The sequence below is a fragment of the Camponotus floridanus genome, unplaced genomic scaffold (genome assembly GCF_003227725.1).
Source record: "Camponotus floridanus strain SB8 unplaced genomic scaffold, Cflo_v7.5 scaffold56, whole genome shotgun sequence".
Classification (NCBI taxonomy): domain Eukaryota; kingdom Metazoa; phylum Arthropoda; class Insecta; order Hymenoptera; family Formicidae; genus Camponotus; species Camponotus floridanus.
The window spans coordinates 1,153,278-1,176,140 of NW_020229725.1; the positions used below are offsets into that span (position 1 = coordinate 1,153,278).

The window sequence follows — 22,863 nt, forward strand, 5'->3', positions numbered from 1 at the left end:
AAAATTAATAATAATATAATAATAATAATAATAATAATAATAATAATAATAATTATAATAATAATAATAATAATAATGCCGAGATGATGATGACGATGGTAATGGTAGTAATAACGGTGAAAATGACAATGATGTGATGATGATAAATTATAACTGCCTATATAATAGTGATAAAATCGTAATTAGCAACAGCAGCAGTAGACTCGATAGTAATAATGAGTGTAGTGATAGTTAATCGTAGCAGTAGCAATAATTGTATTTCCTTGACTTAATTATCATGTACAGACTTAAGTTCTTTGATCTGCTTAATCAGATACGCCTTCTCGTCATTGAACTGTTCGTCCTCGGAACGATCCGTGTGGAAGCGCGTCAGGAACTCGATTAGCTTCTCCTGATTGCGGAGCAATATGTCCAGAATGGGTTTCGGTTTGTTGGGATTTGCTACAAATACCTGGATACAATGGAACCATCAATAAATTTCTTATTCCATCCTGTTTAAATAAGATAGTTTCTTTTCTATTTATTGAAACTTGAATTTTCTAATTATAGAAACTTGAATTTTCTTATTCTGTGATGTATTACATTGAAAAGTCCAAGAAGAACACAAATACTTAATCAAGAATTAATGATTTAATTTAATATCAATTTAAAATTAAATAAAAATTTGAATTTGACTGTATCAAATAGTATTATACCTTGAAGACGTGGAAAGCTTCAAACTGTATATTGCGAGATTTCTCTTTCAGCATGTTCATCATTAACTTCAAATTATCTGGATTCGATATATATCGTGTCATGACCTGCAACATAGTAAGAAAATTAATTTCAAAGCCAATTTTATAACATTTAGATTAAATAATTCAAAATGTTGCCAAATATTTTCTTTTATTATATGCTATTGTTTAGAGTTATATTGCACAGTATTTTTAATTGATTGAATAATTTGACTATTACATAATTTAACTATTCTATTATTCTATTAATAATAATTTTAATTGAATGTAACTGTAATTTTATTTTAGAGAATGTTTGTTTGTGTAAATTATTACTTTAATTTGTAAAATGTTCTAATCTCCATTATTGATTTTATGTATGTGAATTATAAAGAATGTTGAAATGTATCTTTTAAACATAAATCTATTGTCAATATCTATGAAAGCAAATATATTATCTTGTATTTAATTAATTTTTTGTAAATGCAGAAATTATTAAATTTATTATTAAAAATATATTTAAAAATTTCTTTAATACTTACTGTAAAATTGTGTCTATCGAGTAATAACTCGCCCAACAACTTTAAACTTTGTCGTCGTGTTACATAATTTTCTGAATTGAGTAACCTTTGATAATGTGAGAAAACTTTATCATAATGTATCTCTAAAAATTCAGCGCTGAGTATTTTGTGCCTTGTAAGTAATTCCTGGATAAACAATCACAAATCATTTGATTACAAGAAAAAAATAGTAACATATTTCAAAGATACATTTGATTAAATATTATTAATTTTATATTATTTATATTATTTATATTATATTATTATTTATTTATTTTATATTATTAATTAATTAAATTTAGTAAAAAAAAAAGAAGAAATATTAAAATATTTCTCAAATATACATTATTTTATATGCTTCCTGTCTCATGTTATAGAGTATTACGACGTACTTTAAACGTAGAGAAAGCATCAGACGCGATATCAAATGTAGACACTTCGACGTATCTGAAGAAGTTGTAAAAGTCATCCGAATAGATCATAATTTTTGCCAACGCCTCATATCTCGCGCATTCTCGCAACATTGTGCCACAGTTGAGCGCGATGTCTTGGTGTTCGTAGCTACAAAACAGTTTATTCATTAGCAGATATATAATGCCATTATATTCTACCAGTATTCAAAGAAAACGGACTCACCCAGACATAAGTGTAAAAAGAATTTCAGGTTTAGTACATATGTATTCTACCGTGGGTGACCTAGTTCCAATCTGCCTCCGCAGAATGTTATTGAAGACCTGCGCGACATCCTTTTTTCCCTAATCATGAAAATAAGAGAGATAAGAGTTGTAATATTCATTAACAATTCATGGATCTTGTAAAATGAATATAAACATTATTTTATTAAATATTTAATATATAGATAATACACAACATTAATTATTTAATCTCGCTTTAATAAAATTTTCTATCTATGAAATATTTTAAAATTGCACAAATATTGTGATATATTAATAATCTTATCTTTGCAATAAAGAATATCATTCTCGTATAACTTTTTTATTAAATCGTTTTACATGTAAGAGCGTACCTCGAAGTCGATGCGACTCAGATTTTGCACAAGCAGAAGCAGCAGATTGCTGTTGTACAACTCTTGCGCCAACTGTGCCACCACAATGTCCGCCTGGGGTTCCGTTTCAGCCGTGCCGTATAGCATGTTTTTAATGTGTACAAGATTCTTGCTCACATCTTCTTGCGCCTAAAAGGGGATGTATTTCATCGTAGAAACCGACGTGTATCCGCAACAACGTACCTTCTCTACCTTCTTGTCGCCACGTTCCAACGCATTTACCGCCTCCTTGAGAGCCTTCACCACCTCCGCTGGACTCTTCTGGGACTTTCCAAACAGAGGCATGTTTTCTTATAATGTATGCAGCTTATGAAACATCCAAAAAGATAGAAATTCCTTATCACTCTTCATTGCTGAGAAACATCCTTAAGAAATGTTTACGTTATGTGACGAACACCTTGGTAACATCAATCGCTAAATAAATACATTTTAAATGTGACATTCTTAATCGTATTGTAATTTGTAGATTTGCATCAATTGTGTTAAAAGATAGATGACATAATACATTTAGAACATACATTGTTGTAGAATTGTATGCAAAATATGTATGTTATTTAGGATACAATTAGGATAAAAATTACTTCTATCGTTGTTTATAAATGCAACATGAGAAGCAGAATGAAGTTATATGGACTTGAGAGAAAATTTGAATTTCACGAAACTGGAGTATACAACTGAACAATGAAGAACGAATGGTTGAACCAAATATTGACAACTCCTCTGCATGACATTACACGAGACAAATTGTGTCGTTTACCTTTGAGATTTTTATAAATTCCGACTACGTCAGAGTTACACGTACTCGTATAACGACTACGATACAGTGCACCCTGGACGTCATCCGTGCTCGATGATTCAATTTCTCGTCTCGATCTCACAACGAGTCACAACGAATAACACTGTCACGCGAGAAACGCGAAGCGAATCTCGAGAGAAAGAGGAAAAAGTCGTCCGTTCTAACCTCAAAGAGCGACGATCGAGCTCGTCGTCGAATCACCTGACCGAATCAGATGAGAGCGAGAGAGAAGGAGAGAGGGGGAGGAGGCTCCTCGCGATCCTGGAAGATTGAGAATGCGCCTCGAGACGCGACGCGAGGATCGCGATCGATGACGTGCGATCGATGATCGACAGGAGGGCGAGCACTTATGTACAATTTCGAGGATTCTAACCTAAAAAAAAAATCTCACCATGCAAAGAGATCCGAGAGGTGTTCGGGGCGTCTCGTTCGCGATTCGAACGTGCGCTTACAAACACGCTTGTGCGATCTCCTCGACGTCGAATGTACGTGTCACGTATGCAGCTGTCACATCAGAAATCTCTCGCGCGTACACACGTTTGCGTCTGTGCCTATGACGGCGAATCCTACTCGCGATTTTCGTATTTTCGCTGCTTTGACGCGGCAGCGCTATGTATCACGCGCGTATACGTATGTATATGCGTCTCGTACGGAATGAGTCACGTCACGAGCAACCGTCACGTCACGTCGACCGTCAAATGCTCGACCGCCACAGGAGCGCGAGCGAGTCGCTTCGGCTTGTCGAGCTCGTCGACGCCGATCGTTCCTTCAATAGTGCATGAGTGAGGCAAAACGATCCGCACAGGCTGCTCCGGGGAGACCGCTCGATTTCTGGCTCACCCTGTAATATGCGATACGACGACCGCATACGTGTTTCACGGCGAAGTTCCGAATCGCGGCAGGATCGCCAATCTGTCAGATTGTAGGGAAAAATTGTCTAGATACATCAGACAATGGCTACTTGAGAATTTGAAATGTGAATTCCGTCGATCAGTAGAAAATTGTCGTATAATTCTTCTTTCTCTCATATATTAATAATCACATATATTAAATAAATAATATGAAAAATATTTGAAAAAATAATATATAAATAATATATAATATATAAATAAATGATATAAATATATAATATATGAAAAAATAATTCTATTTCATATTAACAGAAATAAACTGCTGGTATTATTTCACAAATTAATTCTTATCGATTAAGTTCATTGTTTGATTAAATTCAATATTTCTAAAATGCGAAATTTTTTATATATTTTTATATACATGCAATTAAATTAATCAATTTTATTAATTATTGAATGTTGGGCATTTTTGTGTTTAAATATTCATATATGATAATAAAATATAAAAATATTCATTTAAAAAAAGATAATTAGATTTAAAAACTATAGATAAAAGTTAAACATCCGAATGATGAGCTTGGAAGATTTTAAAATTTATAAAATAATTAGCCAAAATAACTTTATTCCGCAAAATTAGAACATTAGAAATTGAAGAATTTCTATGTTGAATATTTGCATTATATTACTTATGCCTATCTCCATATTATATTCATATATATGCGTGCATTTATTCATATCTGTTGTATAAAATAGAAAGTTAATAGTATAACTAATATATGAACTCGTAAAATAAGAATTACTGTAACTACAGAATAACACAGCCAAAAGCAATAAAGCATATTTTGAGAGACTATATATACCTTCAGTTTTCAAAAAATCATTTGCATTAAACGAATGGAATTTTTAAATTATTTGTTTTCTACGTTTGTTACAAATATTTACAGATTATAGTATTATATATGCAAAATATTAGATGCACAACAAATAATGTAAAAAAGTTCACAAAATGCTACTTAGTATTTTTTTCTGCATAATACTATTATTAATGGGTACTCTTCTGCGAATCTGATGTTAATAATTTTTGTATAAGGCTCATTTTTGCAGAAGACAATTTATCTTTTTCATCTTCCTTGACAAAGCGAATTGCTTTGTGCTTTTCCATTTCAAAATCATCATGGAAACTTTCAAAGCACGTAGAACAGTAAATATCGCCTTTACAACCTGTGCATTTGTACAGGTCTAGTTCATCTGCAGTTCGCGAACATATTAAACATTCATTTTTAGATTCATACTCGTCTTCATCTTTATCTTCATCCTTGTCTTCATCTTCATCTTCATCTTCAATCTCATCTTCATTTTCATCTTCATCCTCATCCTCATTTTCATCCTCATCTTCCATGTTTGGAGGAGTCTATATAACATTTTGTAAATTTTATTTAAAAACAAAATGAGCATTTTTTACTGAATTCAAACTTATAAATATTATATTATAAAGTTGGCTTTTATGCTATTTTCTTTTTGATTTTATAAATATTCATTATTAAAGTTTATTCAAAGAAATACAAGAATATATATTTCCAGATAAAATAAATTTATGTTAACTGTAAAACATAATGTTGAAGAAATAAAAAAGCATACAATTATTAGTCATTCAAAAATGTATACCTCTATTTCCATTGCTGAAATTTTGGTGACTAATTCATTATCCTCCGAGGAATTCCTTTTCATCTGAATTTCCTTACAAAGATCACTAGTCGAAGGCAATTCGATTTCTGCGAGATACTCCTGAATTAGATCATCCACCTTCTCTTGATCAGTTCTAACATCTACTTGATGTATCTATAAAAAATAATCAATAAGAATTTATATAATTTTATATAATACATTGTTTATACATACATTTATTACATTACTTCCACTGGCCTGTGGATCTTGATCCTTCAAAAGTGCTAGTCTTTGTTTTATCTCATCAATAGTAGGCACTGAAATGTTACACTCTTCATCTTTCAATTTCCGTAATCTGTCTACAATTTGTTGGTCAGCTGGTTCTAATCCCTTTTTAAGCATATCCCAATGATCTGTATGCTTATATATCACTATTGGAGGTTTTACAGGATTTTCTAATGAATCCAATCTAGATCAAATATCCAATATTATAATGCTGTTCTTAAAAATATTTTGCATATATAATTTATAGCAATTAAATTATTTACAAGCAAAAAAATTCATTTCTCTCACTTCATAGTAATGTCAATCGGTGCAAGTGGTCTTTTCATGATGCAGTATTTCTTTTTCTTTCGCAAATTTTCACTAGACATTGAAGCTTCTTGTATAGTGTCTTCGGGACTTGATTCCTTCATGTTGTTTAATTTATTGTAGCAACGTCCGCAAACTTTCTTCTTTCCTATATCGGGAATATCGCATTTGTACTTGAGGCACTTACTGCAGGAAGAATAGCCACAGTTTGGGCAACCAACCTAAGCAACAGCAAAAGCATAAATAAACAAATGGATTGTTTGAGAGCAGCGGTTATTGTATCAAATTAACCTATTAAAATTCGAACAGAGCGATAATATTTACGTTTTTTGTGAAAAACGAGAAATTCGTTTGACAGGTATTACAGGACATTCCTTTAACTTGTCATCGATGCATCTCTTTATCATGATAAAAAAAAATGAATAATCCTTCGAAGTCTCAAAACAAGTACCACGAAATTTTAACTTCTCTCCGCATTATGCTTGAGTGACAAAAAATTATAATCCAACATGAATTACAAAAACAGTGATGACCAATCCTTACAAAATCGATGTCGGCCAGAGAGAAAACTGAGAGATGTCGTGGCCTGCTTTTAGGTGATCCCTTAAAGTCACTAGATTAACAAAGTACCGCATTTTGATCTTAGGCCGGTATTCATAGTCCGATCTTATATTTGAGATCGTCTTAAGTTCGAGCTTGAAATGCTACGCAGCTATTTGATTGGTTGAATGAGGTCTTAAGTCAACCTCCAAGCAGACTTAAGACGATCTTAAATATAAGATCGGACTATGAATACCGGCCTTAATAAGATAAGATGGAGCAAAAATGGCGTCCGATAGTGCAGATAGTGCATACTTTGTGACTTTAAGGTCGGTATTCATAGTCCGATCTTATATTTGAGATCGTCTTAAATTCGAGCTTGAAATCCTACGCAGCTATTTGATTGGTTGAATGAGGTCTTAAGTCAACCTCCAAGCAGACTTAAGACGATTTTAAATATAAGATCGGACTATGAATACCGGCCTAAGATCGCCTAAAAGCAGACTATCACAAAAAAGAGTGAAAACTATGAACAACTTTGTTGTTTGTTTTATAGATTTTAAAAATGGCTTGTCGTATGCTACATATTTAGAGTTGTAAATAATTTGATAAAAAATGTTCAATCTGTAAACAATGGTAACGCAAATGAAATATATCATTGTCTCTAAATCATTATATGTAATTAACATATAATGTGTATTTAAAATTAATTTATCAATTTAACTCTAATAAAATTATGAAATTTTTTTCAGGTATATTATTGTTTAATATTGTTTAATTTATTGCTTGTCAGTCATTCACATTTATTAAAAATAGTCACTTTATTAAATAATGTGAAAAACTCTATATTTTTTGCGAATAATAAGTAGAACTTTTATGGATATAGCATTTTGATAATAGTCTATATTTACAGTAGAAAATAATTTGTATTTCACTGTGCTTTTGTTCTATAGGACCTGAAGATGAATTATGAAAGGGTGTGACAGGTATCAGTAATGCAAGAAGACGCAGAGGTAGAGCAAGAAGAATAGTGAAAAGAGAGAGTTCCTAAATAAAGAGCAAATTATTGGCACGGGAAAAATTCCGATTCAATTTCCTGGTCTAAACACTCCCGTGTTTAGAGGAAAAGAATTAATTCAACAGCAAAAACTGCTTGTAAATCTTGAAAGAAAGCAAAAACTTATGGAATTACCACAAAGTCAGATCAGATAAATGCAAATAAAATTATCGCCATTAGAATGTGGTTGGACCAGTGTTACAATGGATGGCAAAAGCATTGAATCAGATCTTATTCGAAAAGGTTAATATTTATGCTATTATTGGATTATAATGATTAAATCACACACATACAAAAATCATGTGATACAATGTTTATTTTCAATTTTTTTTTTGATGTTTCAGTTCTAAATATTAGAATCTTATATAATTAATATCTTTGTTTTCTGCAGATACATTTGAAAGTTTTGAAACCTGGATTTTGGAAAACAAAATGATAACTTGTATGACTGGTAATTTAGCACGTAAAACTAGAATCAGCTCATTTATAGTAACTGGAAATGGAAATGGATTAGCTGGATTTGCGTTATCAAAAGCCAAAGCATCCCTAAAGACGGTTAAAAATAGGGCTGGTCAAAGACTAATGTATATTCCTACATATAAGGAATGCATTGGTAAAAAAATAATTGTCAATACTATATAATATAAAATTTATTTCTTCTCTTTTAATATCACTTTGTATTTTTCAGTGTTACATGATTTCTTTACACAGTTTGAGAATATAAAAATATTTGTAAAGAAAATTCATGAAGGATAATGGGCTTGTTTGTCATCATGCGATAAAGCGATGGTTGCGAGATAATTGGCATAAAGGATATGTATGCCAAAGTACAAGGAGGAATGTAAAAGCATTCTTTATTGGTTTATTGCAATAGGTATGTATATAAAGTATTTAAAGGCATATTATACTTTTTATTTAATTTATATTAGAAAGAAACATTTTTTATTTATAAAAATATATATACATATATATATATATGTTAGACATAAAGCTAAAAAAAAAACGTGGATTGTGTCAATTAATTAATTAATTGTTTTATTTAATTATCAATTTATATATGTATATTATTAACAATAATTTTTTGTTTACTTACTGTATAAGGTTGTACATAAGAAACAATCTTTTTTATTTAGTATTTCAAGCATATTTTCATAGAACTTTAATTTAATTATTATATTATTAAAAATATTGAACAAAATAAAGAATTAAAGCTGGCTTTCTCTGCAGTCTCATGACAGATTATATCAGAAATCATACTTTAATTATTGCAATATATCATGAAACAAATCAATCTCAAAATAATGGAAATATTTGCAGAAATATCAAATATGTAATGTAAATATTTTAATTTTTTTGTATGCGATCTATTTTTTATTCTATTGATGTTTTCATAGTGTTGCACCTTGAGCACTTTGTTTCATATGTTTGCAATAAAAATATATTAAAGCAAATTATTTTGCAAATTTATTATTCTAATTTTTATTTAGAAAGACTAAGATTAAAAAAGACGTATGCATTTTTTTCAGATATTTCTATTGAAAAAAACACATCAGATAAAACTTTCCTGTACATTTTAAATGTGCCAAAAAATTTGCTCTTTATTCCACTTACTGCAATAATGTACACTAAAAATGACAGATCTATATTAAAAATGATAGATCTATATTTAATAGTTGGAAAGAAAGAGAGGAGAAATGAAAAGTGCATCTAGAGAATTTAAAAGAATAAAAATCTAAAAATAATAATACATAAAAATTAATATTATATATTTTTTTCATGAGAAATGTGGGACGCACATTTATGCATTTATTTATTTAGATGAGATTTACTTTAGAGCACATTCAATATTCAACTTTAATTTTATTTTCTCTTTCTTATGATATATAAGTATAACATAATTACCTGCAAATGCTATCATTTTTGTGTGCTTACAGTGATACAGAAGCAACATTACAAGTACTATATTTACAGATAACATGTATAATAAAAAAAGCACCAAAAATCTAATGATGAAAAAAGGATAAATATTGTAGACCAGCATAAGTATCAACCAATTATTCCACTGCTCTGTTTCATTAGAGTTGCAATTTTCTTTTATATCATAAATATTATAAATAAGATAAAGATTTCTGTACGTTTCAAATAAATTTATATATTTTATGTATGTAAAACTGCGCACACATATTAAAAGGTGATAATATCGCAGTTATAATAAGATACAATCCTGGCAATGTAGCGATTTTTGGTTTCTGAAAATAATTTAATTTGATTTACTTTTAAGAAATGCACACAATACTTGAGAGCAAATTATTTTTGTGCCACGTATTATCTGTGTAAAATTCCACACACAGTATCATATTGTGTGCGGTATATGAAAAGCTTCATCGATGAAATAATGTGATAATACAATTGAGATATAAGAAAAATAATATAGTACTTGTAATGAATAACGTTAATGTGGAATACATAAATATTTTATATTTTAATTTTATGTAATCGAGATGAGATAAGACACTCATGATTACTTTAAAAATGTGTCCACAAATATCATGTAACTTCAATAGCTGCACATTCGTCAAATTAATCCTATTACGTTAAATGAATCACAGCAGCTTGTTTCAATTTAATCTAACTTAACCAATTATATTATATGATCCTCATTAAAATGTGTAAAACTGTACGTCGCACATTTAATGCGATTAATATACTACGTAATAAAATGTAATACACTAATGAAATAATTAAATATTATTTTTGAAAGCATGATACAATCCAGGCAGCATACGCTTATGTTTACATTCGATATCCAAAGACACTGGAGGTTAAGTTAGGTTAGGTTAGGTTAGGTTAGATCAAACAAATTTATCGTTTAACAGTTGGCAGCCCTACGAGATAGCCTGTGCAGCACTGCGCGCGCGTATACAAAATAAATTTGAAATCGCTTCTAGCATAACCGTCTTCACGCGATCGACTTTATTTGAATTGCACCGAATCGAATTATGATGCCGATTTGTCCGAATGTAATTCGGGACATCGCGATGCTGTATAAGCGTCGAATGAGCACAAATTATCACGCAAATATGATAAATCAAATCTACTCACCGGCTGTTCCACAGGCCGCTTCTCCTCGGGACAGTTCGCTCGCCTCGGGACGTCCTATTTCGATCTTGATGCACACAAATCCACACGATATCATCAACGCGAACGCGCGACACTTTATTCGGCACTCCCGATATTCGCTCGCATCCGATAATCATCATCAAGGGCGTGAATAATGCGACGCAACTTCGCTCCATCTTCGCGATGACGCCATCACTGAATATCGTCAAAAATCGCTGTCGCGCGTTTCCATCGACACACTATAAAAGTTGCGCGATCATCCTTCGACACTCTCGACGCTCGTTCACTCGCGATATTCATTTAAAAACGGTTAAAAGATGCGAAAAATGCGGACGTACGACGATCCGTGTAATTGCGTATGACTCCGATTCACGTGCCAACATGGCGGCCGTATGACGCGTTTGACGTACAGTGACGTAGCAGTGACGTCGCAGTCACGCGCCAACATGGCGGCCGAACCAGTGCGCATTCGTTTCTGCGTATGGCCATTCCTGCGCGCAACTTTGATTTCTGAAATATTGTCTACGGCTTTAATTAATAGCACATAATGATAAATATATAAAGATGGAATCAATTAATCATATTGGTCATATATGTAGACTTGCCTGAAGAAAGAGAATTGTTCTCGATGTTCGCTTTTAAAGGAATAAAGAGAATTATATATAAATGTAAATAAATTATCCGAAAAGAGAAAAAATTGAGAGATATTTTTAATTTTTTAATAAAAAATGGAAATGTCTATTCATAGGCTTGTTCTTCTTTTCCTCTTTTGTGCAATTTCGATTCAATATACAACGTAGAAAATTCATAGTATATTGCATTTATTTTTATATATTCACAACTATAATATTCGCACGATCATTTTTTGACATTTACAATACTCGTGTGCCTTGTTCTCGATGTTCACTTTTAAAGGAATAAAGAGAATTATATATAAATGTAAATAAATTGTCCAAAGAGAGAAAAAATTGAGGGATATTTTTAGTTTTTTTAGTAAAGGTTGGAAATGTCTATTCATGATAGAAATGCAAAGAAAGAAAATTATTATGTTTAAAATAATAATTTCATATGAAATACAACATTAAAAGTTACATTATAGAACTTGACTTTCTAAAAGCGTAATAAAACAATCAAATAGTAGACAGAGAAAAGATTAATTGTAAAAGAAAAAAAGTTGTTAACTTAACTAAACCATTTAACTAAATTATTACCTTTTTAACTGGAATATTTAACTATTATAAATCTAACATGACATTTATTTAACTTAAATATTTCAATATTTTAATTTAAAAAATAATAATTTAGTTAAACGGTTTAGTTGAGTTAACAAAAACTTTTTTTTCTCAATGTACGTGTGTGTGTGAGACTTTAAAAATATACTTGGATATAAATACATTTATATTATTAAACGATTAATATATCTCGTGAGGTTTAATAAATAATTAATCCGTGTACACTGAGAAAAAAAGTTGTTAACTTAACTAAACCATTTAACTAAATTATTGTCTTTTTAATTGGAATATTTAACTATTATAAATCTAACATGACATTTATTTAACTTAAATATTTCAATATTTTAATTTAAAAAATAATAATTTAGTTAAACGGTTTAGTTGAGTTAACAAAAACTTTTTTTTCTCAATGTACGTGTGTGTGTGAGACTTTAAAAATATACTTGGATATAAATACATTTATATTATTAAACGATTAATACATTTCGTGAGGTTTAATAAATAATTAATCTGTGTACACTGAGAAAAAAAGTTGTTAACTTAACTAAACCATTTAACTAAATTATTGTCTTTTTAATTGGAATATTTAACTATTATAAATCTAACATGACATTTATTTAACTTAAATATTTCAATATTTCAATTTAAAAAATAATAATTTAGTTAAACGGTTTAGTCGAGTTAATAACTTTTTTCTCAGTGTACGTGTGTGTGTGTGTGTGACTTTAAAAATATACTTGTATGTAAATACAATTCTCACATACGTCACAGTACGCGTTAAATATTTCGGCAGCGAGCTAACACGTCATTCGACTTTGTGACGTCATTTGGCCTTGTGACGTAGCGCGCTATTGTTTACATACGCGACGACCTCCCCTCATTCGCACGGCGACATTCCAACGGAGAAAGTAGCGATACGGACCGCTCCGTATTATCGAATTCTTTTCCTAAAAGTATGATCGCGATTAGATCGAAATATAATAATTCGACTATTTGACAAATAATTAATTAATAAATGTAATTGTGGCGACGATAAATTCATCGAAACGCGATCTTTCATTATTACAAATAAAAATTGAAGCGATAGGGGCAAAAATTACAAATTTTCTTGCAATATTCTTCGATTATCGAACTTTACGAATAATAATTATTTCTTTAACATTGCATAGAATTGCATGAAATTCGATTTCGCCCGATGTTTTAAACTTTCCTAAACTGCATGCATATATATCATATTAATTAAACGATTGCTATATCATCAATTTACATTACTTTAATATTTTAATCTTATGATTCGCGTTATTATGCATATATATACTTCAACAAATAGAAATAGTTAATTAGAATCGAGTGGTGCATGATTTTGGCTTCGTTTAAAAATCGAGCGAATTATTGTAATTTTTGTATTCCTCTCTTGCAATTATAATAAAATAATAATAATATAATAAAAATACGTATCTCGTATGATTATTTTGCGATCGGGAGTGCCGTGCAAAGTGTCTCGCGATCGTTTCTGCATATGACTGAAATATAATTAACTGAAATATAATTGTTTGTTCGCGAGTGAATACATGAGTACTACGAGGAAACAACAAAGGATGAAACAAAAAAAGAGAAGGACATCTGGAAAAGTATCGGACAGTCAGAAAGCAGGGAGAAAGCCTGAAGCAGCCAGAGACATGCGGTGAGTAATTTATAAAAATTATTTATTATTTATTATTTATATACACTATTTTTTAAATAGATATATTGCTTATTATTTTATTATCGTTTTATTTTTCGATTATTTAAATATATAATTCCAATTGAAATGCAGTAAAACAATCGAATCGTAGATCTAAAGAATTAACTTAACAAAAAGATCCATAAAAGATATATTAGTTCTTTTAATAAATAATATCGTATACTTAATCTATATAAAAATGGAATATTATCTATTTATTTCTAAATATTAAATACTATAAATTTAATAGTTACATATTTTGTAAAATTTAATTATAAAAGAATCTTTAAGATATTCCAAAAAAAACGAAGAACTTTTCTCAACGTAGAAAAAGTTAATTATAAACAAATTTATATTTAATTATTATAATTAATTTGTATTTAATTTTATTGGAATTTTATTATTAATTTTATTGCATTGTCAAACTCTACGCGATCTCTGTAATAATAACTATTCACGAAATAGGTACAGTGAAATAATCAATTATTATCGAAAAGAGGCAATAATATACTTTTAAATCTAATTTAAACTTTTGATAAACGATATAAAATTTTTTTATTATGATGAGAAATCTTTATTAAAGATCATAATTGCAAATAAAAATGGAAATAACTTCACGAAGTATATTAATCGTTTAATAAATAATTAATCCATGTGTACGTGTACGTGTGTGTGTGAGTGTGTGTGTGTGACTTTAAAGATGTGTGTTTAATAAATTATTAATCCGTGTGTACGTGTACGTGTGTGTGTGACTTTAAAGATATGTGTTTAATAAATAATTAATCCGTGTGTACGTGTGTGTGTGTGTGTGTGTGTGTGTGTGTGTGTGTGTGTGTGTGTGTGTTTGTGACTTTAAAGATATACTTGTATATAAATACACTTGTATATAACTTTAAAAATATATATTTCCGTTATGTTAATTATCCGATTTTTATTCGATCGTTTTATTGCGCGTTCTGAATCAAATTATATTTAGATCAAATGATATCAGAGAGAATATTTATTTATTATATTAGAATTCTAAATGTGTGTGTGTGTGTGTGTGTGTACACATATATATTAGGATAGAAACGAAATAGAAATAGAAGAATAATCATTGCTCGTAAAGATTGCAACAAAGTAATAATTTATAATTTTGATTCCTATCATATAATCGAGTATCGTATTTCGAGAGCAATCAACTATTTATTAATAATAAAATTGTATATAACTTACAAATATATTCCACTTATTCCGGACGTTAATATCGTGATAACGACGAATAAACTTTTCAAAAAAGTTCAATTCAACTATTTTATATATGAGACAGTTCTGCCAATCACTAATACAAAAAACTCGTCAATTGACCAGTTGGTGAAACTGTTTCAGTCCTGAGTATTTTCTTAAAGGAGCTGTTGGCGCACATACATGCGTGTATTATGTTTACGCGCGTCACGCGTTTGAACGAACCTTGACATTCTCGCGGGTAAAGTCTAGACTAGATTAACAAAGTACCGCAATTTTGATCTCAATAAGATAAGATGGAGCAAAAATGGTGTCCGATAGTGCAGATAGTGCACACTTTGGTCGGTATTCATAGTCCGATCTTATATTTAAGATCGTCTTAAGTCTGCTTGAAGGTTGACTTAAGACCTCATTCAACCAATCAAATATCTGCGTAGCATTTCAAGCTCGAATTTAAGACGATCTCAAATATAAGATCGGACTATGAATATCGGCCGTGGACTACAAAGCCAATGTCCATGAATGTTCTCAGAGGGTATCATGTGCACAATTTCTGGTTTCATTCCGTGCTATGTGCACGAAATGCCGGTAACACCAGAGCAACAGGACAGAGCATAAAGTACTCTTTTAGATGAGGGGTGTGAAGCCTGAGGGGTAAGGGATTTATTGTCGCGGCCTCAGATTTAGCATCTATTTTCACGTCACACGGACGTAAATCGAATAAAATATGAAAGATTCCGTGAAATAATCTATCATCTAAAATCGCTGTGTTATTCCGAATCATTTCTGAATATTAAGAAATTCAAAAATATTTGCTCATATTCCGTTGCAGTAGACATTTCTTTCCCCTCACCCTTTGAACTTCAACCCCGCAGCAACACACTCTGTCCAGTATTTCTTACGTCCATACATAGTGCGTCTGATATCCAATAACAGAGATTGTTTTCTAGGAAATTCTAGCTAGAGGTATTTTATTGTAACTCTGTTATTGAATATTCATAAAAGGTGTATCGCTAGCGCATGGGAATATCCCGTTTGACCACGTTGCGATTGACCAGAGTCAATTATATCGCTCAGTGCCTAGAGTAACCAGCAACGATTAACTAATCAGAGAGTCCTATTTTGAATTGACCAATTGGTGACGTGGTCAATTGGCCAATCCCTCCGCGCATGACACTAGTACTAGAAAATTTTGCGGGGAATTTTGAAGGGATTTCATCAGATTGTCGATTTATATTGCCAGCCATGTTACTGACTAACGAACGAGGAGCTGATGCAGATGCTCGACCTAACCTTTACACGACACATTTCTATCGGAACAGATAGCATATTTATGCGTGATTGTATACACATTGTAGCGACATTGTATACACATAATAATGAAAGCGTGATATATATCAATATTAACTCTGTACGAGATACGTAGTATCTTATCTCTTCTAGTCAATTTTGATATACTCGGAGAAAGAGTTCGGCGTCCAACAGAGCGTCCAACGTTCCGTCAATCATCGGCAACATGAACGTGCATCTGTACAATTCTACGATCTGTCGATTGTGCGCGGCAGACAACGGCAACGAGCATCTATTTACCAAGGAGACAGGCGAGTCGGATTTGTGCTCGCTGGTGAATCGGTATCTGCCACTCAAGGTAAAACGCTGTATTCTTTTTTTTTTAAACCCCGGTTAAATAGACTGCAACTTGATTTCCTACTGCTGATTTTCCTACTGCACTGATCAAATGTTCATCATATATCGCTCGTTTAATCGTTACTCTTTTTTTTTTTGTTTTGTTTTCATTGAGCGAAACAGTTAATTATTTTTTGTATTTTATGCAACGATTAGGTTCGCGCGTCAATTCATGAATATAATGTTCCATGTTGAATAGAGATAAACAGTTAATCTGCGGGCAAAACATTTCTGTTTCACAATTTTGTATGTAATTTAAGAGGTATTTTATATAGTACAAATTGTTTATATTTATTATTTGTTCTTTCTTATGCAATTGTTTATATAATATGCTTAATTTTTTAGATTCGAGACGATGGCAAATTACCACAGACAATTTGTCCGGGTTGTAACATCCAGCTGGAGGCAACAGCACAATTCTTTGATTTGTTGGTGGCTGGTCAGCGCAAGTTACGTGAACTTTGGAAATATCAAGAGCAGCAGCGCAGAGCAGAACGCTCACGTAATAAGAAGGAGAGTGCAGAGCTTGAAACGGAAGGAGTTGAAGTGGATAATATAACTTTGTGTAATGAGAATGAACAGTATGAACAGCAAATTGTTATCAAAAGTAATATGATTTCTTCTTTATATATATTTTATATCATAAAGAACCTATATAATTTAAACATATTATGTATGAAATTGTTATTTTAGTAATGCCAGATGGATCTATGTATGCAGCAGAGCATGAAATGAGCTTGCAAATGGAAGGCTTAACTAAACCAAGGAGAAAACGCGGACGTCCACCCAAAGTACAAACAGAGGTCGAATCTTTGGTTTGTAATGAATTATAATGAATTATAAATAATTATACGATTTTTATTGCTTCCTGTATTAGCTTTCTTATTTATGTTTTTTAAAAGACAAAAGAAAATACAGAAGTTGTGAGTCAAGGTGAGGAAGATAAGCAAGAAGAAGAGATTGAAGAAATAGATGGCGATGGTAGACGCAGAAGAAAACGTAAAGTTCCCAAAAGGTATATTAGGATAAAAGCTCAAATTATTACCTGATTGTTGATAATTGATGAATCTGTACAGGTTTATGGAAGCGGTGCAAGGAAAAGAATTGGAAAGGATATTCAAAGAAGAAGGTGTAATTGATGAGGAAGATGATGATGAATTTGAGACACTCAATGATTCAGAAGAACCATTAAATGCTTCCATACAGGATGGTCAGGAAGGTACATATAACAGATAAAAGTGGAAAAAGATCACTCTAAGTATTTTTATGTGTCATGTATATTTTATAGAAGTAATCGGTCGTCTCGAAACACAAGAGGGTAAAAACTTGGGTGAAGTAGTAATCATGAATCGTGGACGAGCACGATCAAAACCGAAACTTCGTCGTCGAAAAAACAAATTTACATGTAAACTTTGCAGTAGAAATTTTCTACAACGTAGCAAATATATAATACACAAGTAAATATCATTTTTTATATGCAGATTTCAAATTCTAAAACTTAAAATTATTTGATTTTTGAGAATCTAACTTGATTCCTTGATTTTTCTTTCTGGTTCTGTAATTTTTGAATTTTATGTATGTAAAATATATTCTCATACTCGCGAGAAAATTATTAGAATTTTAAAATATTAATATTTTTTAAATGTACTTTTCAATTTTGTAGAAGTCTTCATAAGGACAACAAGTGCATATATGAGTGCATACAATGTAAAACACTTTTTGATAGTAAAGACAACCTAATGTTGCATCAAAAGACAACTCAGCATAGTACAAATCTTGTTGAAGAAAATAACGAAATACAAGAGCCACTTGAGAGATTAGAGATACACAGCGCAGAGCAGGACACTTCTACATCAACAATAAGAGAAGAGGCCAGCAATGCAATTTATATGTGCGAAAAATGTGACAAGCATTTTGAATTAAAACAGGAATATGAACTGCACATGAGAATGGTACATGAACTACAGAAATTCACATGTAATGTTTGCAATAAGGATTTTACAAACCAATCAAATTTGGAGATGCACATGAATACACATAAGGTTTGCAATTTTATGCTTTACACAATAAAATGATAATTTAAAAATTATTCAATTCTAAAATCTTTTTTAAATTTTTACATAATATTTCGTACTCTTTTTAAACCTTTATTTAATATTGCAGCAAACTAAGCTAAACAAGGGATTTCCCTGTGACATCTGTGGTAAAGTCTTAAACCATCCTAGTTCAGTCGTTTATCACAAAGAAGCTGAACATAACAATGGACGTCGTTTCGTCTGCAACAAATGTAATAGGAGTTTCAAGCACAAACAATTGCTCCAACGGCATCAGCTGGTACATTCAGATGATCGACCGTTCATTTGTAAATCCTGTAACGCTAGCTTCAAAACAAAGGCAAATTTAATTAATCATCAGTCTACTCATACGGGCGAGAAGAAATATTTCTGCCAGCGTTGCAATCAACAATTTGCACACAAGACTAGCCTCACATTGCATCAAAGGTGATTTATCTGTTATTTATTATGTAGAATAAATTGTTTAATTATTTGTTGTATATAATAGTTATTTAATTATTTATTGGATGAAGAGATATAAGTGCATGTTTAGATTCTCAAAATAGAACTTCTAAAGCTATGCAGGACCATCTAAATCACAACTTTTACTTTACTAAGAGTTTAAAAATTTTTAATTTAAAAAATTTTTCAACTAAATCAAGATTTAGATTTAATAGCATAAAATTTATTTTATTTTGCAAATTGGATCATTTTTCAGATGGCATGATGGTGAAAAACCGTACAAATGTAATGTATGCCACAAGAGTTTTTCACAGAATGGCAATTTGCAAGAACATATGCGTATCCACACTGGCGAGAAACCATATTCCTGTGACGTCTGTGGACGGAAGTTTACCACGTCATCGCAGTTTAGGTTGCATGTAAAACGCCATACTGGCGAACGGCCGTGGAAATGCGAGTTTTGCGCGAAATGCTTTTTACATAAAGATACATGGAAATGTCATGTGCGCCGGCACAAAGGTGAACGTCCGTTTCAATGTACTCACTGTAATCGGGGATTTACGGAGCAATGGGCGCTGAAGAAACATCTTCGTTTGCACACCGGTAAATGTGATTTACAGTAAGAAAACATGAAGATTATAAAAATGTACAAAATAAAAATGTAGACTTTTTTATTTATAATTTTAATTTCTATATAATTACAAAGAGAAAAGTTCTGAAAAAAGCACGTATACAGATGAACATTTCACTCCAAATCATTGCAATTATATCATTTTTTTCGCAGGTGAAAAACCTTATTCCTGCGATCAATGCGGTAAGGCTTTTGCCGATTGTTCGAATCTAACGAAGCACAAAAAGGTATAAAGCGATTTCACTCTTTTTGATTCTTCTCGATAAACTCAATTGTTTACCGATCGCTAAACTCAACTGTCTACCGATTAGTAATAATTATCAATTTTTGTAGGTGCATAGAGAGACTAAAGTACAGACTGTGGATGGATCGGAAAGAACTCCGAGGATCAGCGAGGTATGGCAAATCTTGCCAAACTCGCAGAAGAATGATGAACAGTCGACGCTCAATGAACAAGTGACGCAGGTGATCGCAACTGATGAGGCCTCTACTGATGGGATGCAACAGATCTATTATGTGTCCTATGAAGATCCTGATAATCCTGATCAGGCGCGAACATTACATTTACGTATGCATTTAATTATATTATTTTGATCATTTTATATATTAATCTATCATACACATTAATTGATCAATTATTAATTTGATAAAATGTAGTTGATACCAGCATGATAAAAAATAAAGACCAGACGAAAACAAATACGAACTTCTTGCCACATTTAGATGTTGAGAGCGACGAAATAATTGCTGACAAGATCGTAAATGATACAGCCAGCAATAATGAGCAGCAGTCAGAGATAGAACTATCAGAGGCAGAATTACAACTACAAGTAAGAAAGATAAATGCTATAATTTTTTTATTATTAGATATTTCAGAGCTTACTTATACCAATATTAAAAGATGTATGTGTGTGTGTGTTTGATCTCATACAATTTTAACTATAAATATTCATATTTTCACTGTAATCTTGAAAATTAAATAACTATAAGTCTTAGAAAAGTTAAAATGATTTTGTATATTATATTCTTGCTTCAAAAAAATCTATTATTTTCAGATTACCGATGAACATGGAAATCCGATTTCAATATCCATCCAAGAAGCTCGACAACTTCTCTCTCAAGGACAAATCATTAGCCAATTGAACGATGGTCAGATGATTAGGGTTCATCCAGGAATATTCGCACAACATCTCCAAGCGTTAAATATACACATCGATGAAGAGGCTGCTGTCGCAGCGGAAAACGGTGTTGTTACACGCCAAAACGTGAAAAACCAAATGGAGACAATTCGAACCGATGCAGAAGCAATTGTCCAAGCGCTCGAGGTAATTTTCAATTTCAAATAAATGTGTAAATAATTGCAAAATGTTTCGTTTTCATAAATTTTTTATTTTTTTAAATCAAGAAACTGTTTCATTTAGAAATTTTTTTGATTCTCCACAAATTTTTCTCTATATACGTTTATTTCTCAAATTTCATAATTAATTTTTTCTTCACATACTAATTAAATAATTCTTCACATACTAATTAAATAAATAATATAATTTGCGATAAATGTGTCCATAAAATGTATTTACATTTTTTAGGACGAAGATACTGATGCCACCGCAGTTGCGACTATCAATCAATTGGGAAATGTCGAACAGACTGAAATCGCGGATGGTGAACAAACAATCGAATTCATGACTCAGGATGGACAAAAGGTTCGCGTCCTAACATCGTATCCAACCGATCCAATGCGAATCGACTTAACTCCAGAGTACATGACCATTGTATAATAAAAGAAATAGATATGTGTAATCATTGTCATGCACATTCTTTTTTATAAACATTATCAAATCTTTAGTAATTTATACAAGAGATAAAAGATTCTAAAGGTGCTTGTAAAAATCTTAAATTTTTTTAGAAGAATATGCATTCATTTTTATACAATCTTATTGCTTTTACTATATTATTTCTATAAAGTTGATGTAAACTAATATTTGAAGAAAATTAATGAAGCATCAAAAATATGAAAACCAAATTATTGTAGAATTGTGAAAAGTGCATATCTTTTGGTATTAAGGAACAGACAAAATTTGATTGTATGTATACATTAAGCATATTTTAAGTATATGAGAATGTATTTTTTTTATATTTTATCATGTAAATATATTTGAGTTACAATCATAGTAATAAATAATAGATCGTCGATATCGATAGACTAAAAGTTTTTTTATATTGATGTTTGATTCTTAATTTCAAGGAGTGCCGTGTAATAAAGAATATTAATTTATTATTTTTAATTACATGACATCTTGTGAAAATGAACATCAAGCATCAGTATAATACATCTTGTATGCTAGATGTAAGAAAGAAAAATCAAACATTAATTCGTTTTAGTGAAATATCTTTTATAATAAAATAGAAAAGAATAGAAAATTTGAGTGAGAGCATAACAAAAATATAATAACTGTAACTTCGTTTTCTGTGATTAGAAAATCTAATAAGAATTTTAATTTTCTTTATATCCTTGGCAATTTCCTTTGTGTTTTCTTCATATTGATATTTAACTTTCAGGAAGCGTGTGTAATTAAAAATAAGTATCAATTTATTATTTTTAATTACATCGCCTTTTGACGTGAGAATGAATATCAAGCATCAAAAACGCATTTTAACAAAATGTGTATACATATAATAAAATGTCCATTCTGCATTATATCAAGATAGATCGGCTGTTAATCCATGAAATGCTGTTGTGAGAAGGACTACCATACGCTGCTACGTTCTTCGTGCATGATTGGTCGATTTTTAGTGAATATTTATAACACTGGGGTTCGGAAAGTTCAGAATCCTACTCATAGGATAAAGTAGCATTCAATTGACCAATCAGGAGAAAAAAATCATTACTTC

General features: G+C 31.0%; 3 protein-coding genes and 1 long non-coding RNA gene across 12 annotated transcripts; 2 read left to right on the top strand and 2 right to left on the bottom strand.

Annotated features, from left to right (window-relative positions):
* Positions 1–57: 57 nt before the first annotated feature.
* On the bottom strand, positions 58–4,021 carry LOC105251841 (protein Mo25). Of its 7 annotated transcripts, none has more exons than XM_011258883.3 (8): positions 3,527–4,021; positions 2,523–2,645; positions 2,301–2,468; positions 1,910–2,028; positions 1,666–1,834; positions 1,256–1,420; positions 696–800; positions 58–451 (listed from the first exon to the last, which is right to left on the bottom strand). In XM_011258883.3, exons 2-8 carry the CDS (start codon positions 2,622–2,624, stop codon positions 269–271), a joined length of 1,011 nt encoding a protein of 336 aa, XP_011257185.1. In that variant the 5' UTR covers positions 2,625–2,645; positions 3,527–4,021; the 3' UTR covers positions 58–268. The 7 variants fall into 7 exon arrangements, with proteins under 7 accessions (XP_011257185.1, XP_011257188.1, XP_025268548.1 ...); XM_011258886.3 differs by having other exon boundaries at positions 260–451; positions 2,532–2,645; XM_025412763.1 differs by having other exon boundaries at positions 260–451; positions 2,532–2,658.
* Positions 4,022–4,588: 567 nt separating this feature from the next.
* On the bottom strand, positions 4,589–6,828 carry LOC105251840 (abscission/NoCut checkpoint regulator). The gene is made up of 5 exons (XM_011258882.3): positions 6,567–6,828; positions 6,225–6,463; positions 5,886–6,120; positions 5,652–5,825; positions 4,589–5,397 (listed from the first exon to the last, which is right to left on the bottom strand). The coding sequence occupies exons 1-5, from the start codon at positions 6,612–6,614 to the stop codon at positions 5,029–5,031; spliced, it is 1,065 nt and encodes a 354-aa protein (XP_011257184.1). The 5' UTR covers positions 6,615–6,828; the 3' UTR covers positions 4,589–5,028.
* Positions 6,829–7,261: 433 nt separating this feature from the next.
* Positions 7,262–9,807, top strand: LOC112639303. Of its 2 annotated transcripts, none has more exons than XR_003123420.1 (5): positions 7,262–7,418; positions 7,736–8,082; positions 8,231–8,452; positions 8,528–8,713; positions 9,774–9,807. It is a non-coding gene; the product is annotated as an uncharacterized LOC112639303 (long non-coding RNA). The 2 variants fall into 2 exon arrangements; XR_003123421.1 differs by lacking the exon at positions 7,262–7,418 and adding an exon at positions 7,520–7,534.
* A 6,605-nt stretch (positions 9,808–16,412) lies between these two features.
* Positions 16,413–21,784, top strand: LOC105257894 (zinc finger protein 271-like). Of its 2 annotated transcripts, none has more exons than XM_011268818.3 (14): positions 16,413–16,786; positions 17,170–17,431; positions 17,518–17,639; positions 17,727–17,839; positions 17,901–18,043; positions 18,113–18,281; positions 18,488–18,866; positions 18,988–19,325; positions 19,597–19,943; positions 20,125–20,198; positions 20,305–20,539; positions 20,629–20,801; positions 21,027–21,296; positions 21,558–21,784. In XM_011268818.3, the coding sequence occupies exons 1-14, from the start codon at positions 16,655–16,657 to the stop codon at positions 21,747–21,749; spliced, it is 2,949 nt and encodes a 982-aa protein (XP_011267120.1). In that variant the 5' UTR covers positions 16,413–16,654; the 3' UTR covers positions 21,750–21,784. The 2 variants fall into 2 exon arrangements, with proteins under 2 accessions (XP_011267120.1, XP_025268545.1); XM_025412760.1 differs by lacking the exon at positions 16,413–16,786 and adding an exon at positions 16,811–17,086.
* The last annotated feature ends 1,079 nt before the right edge of the window (positions 21,785–22,863 follow it).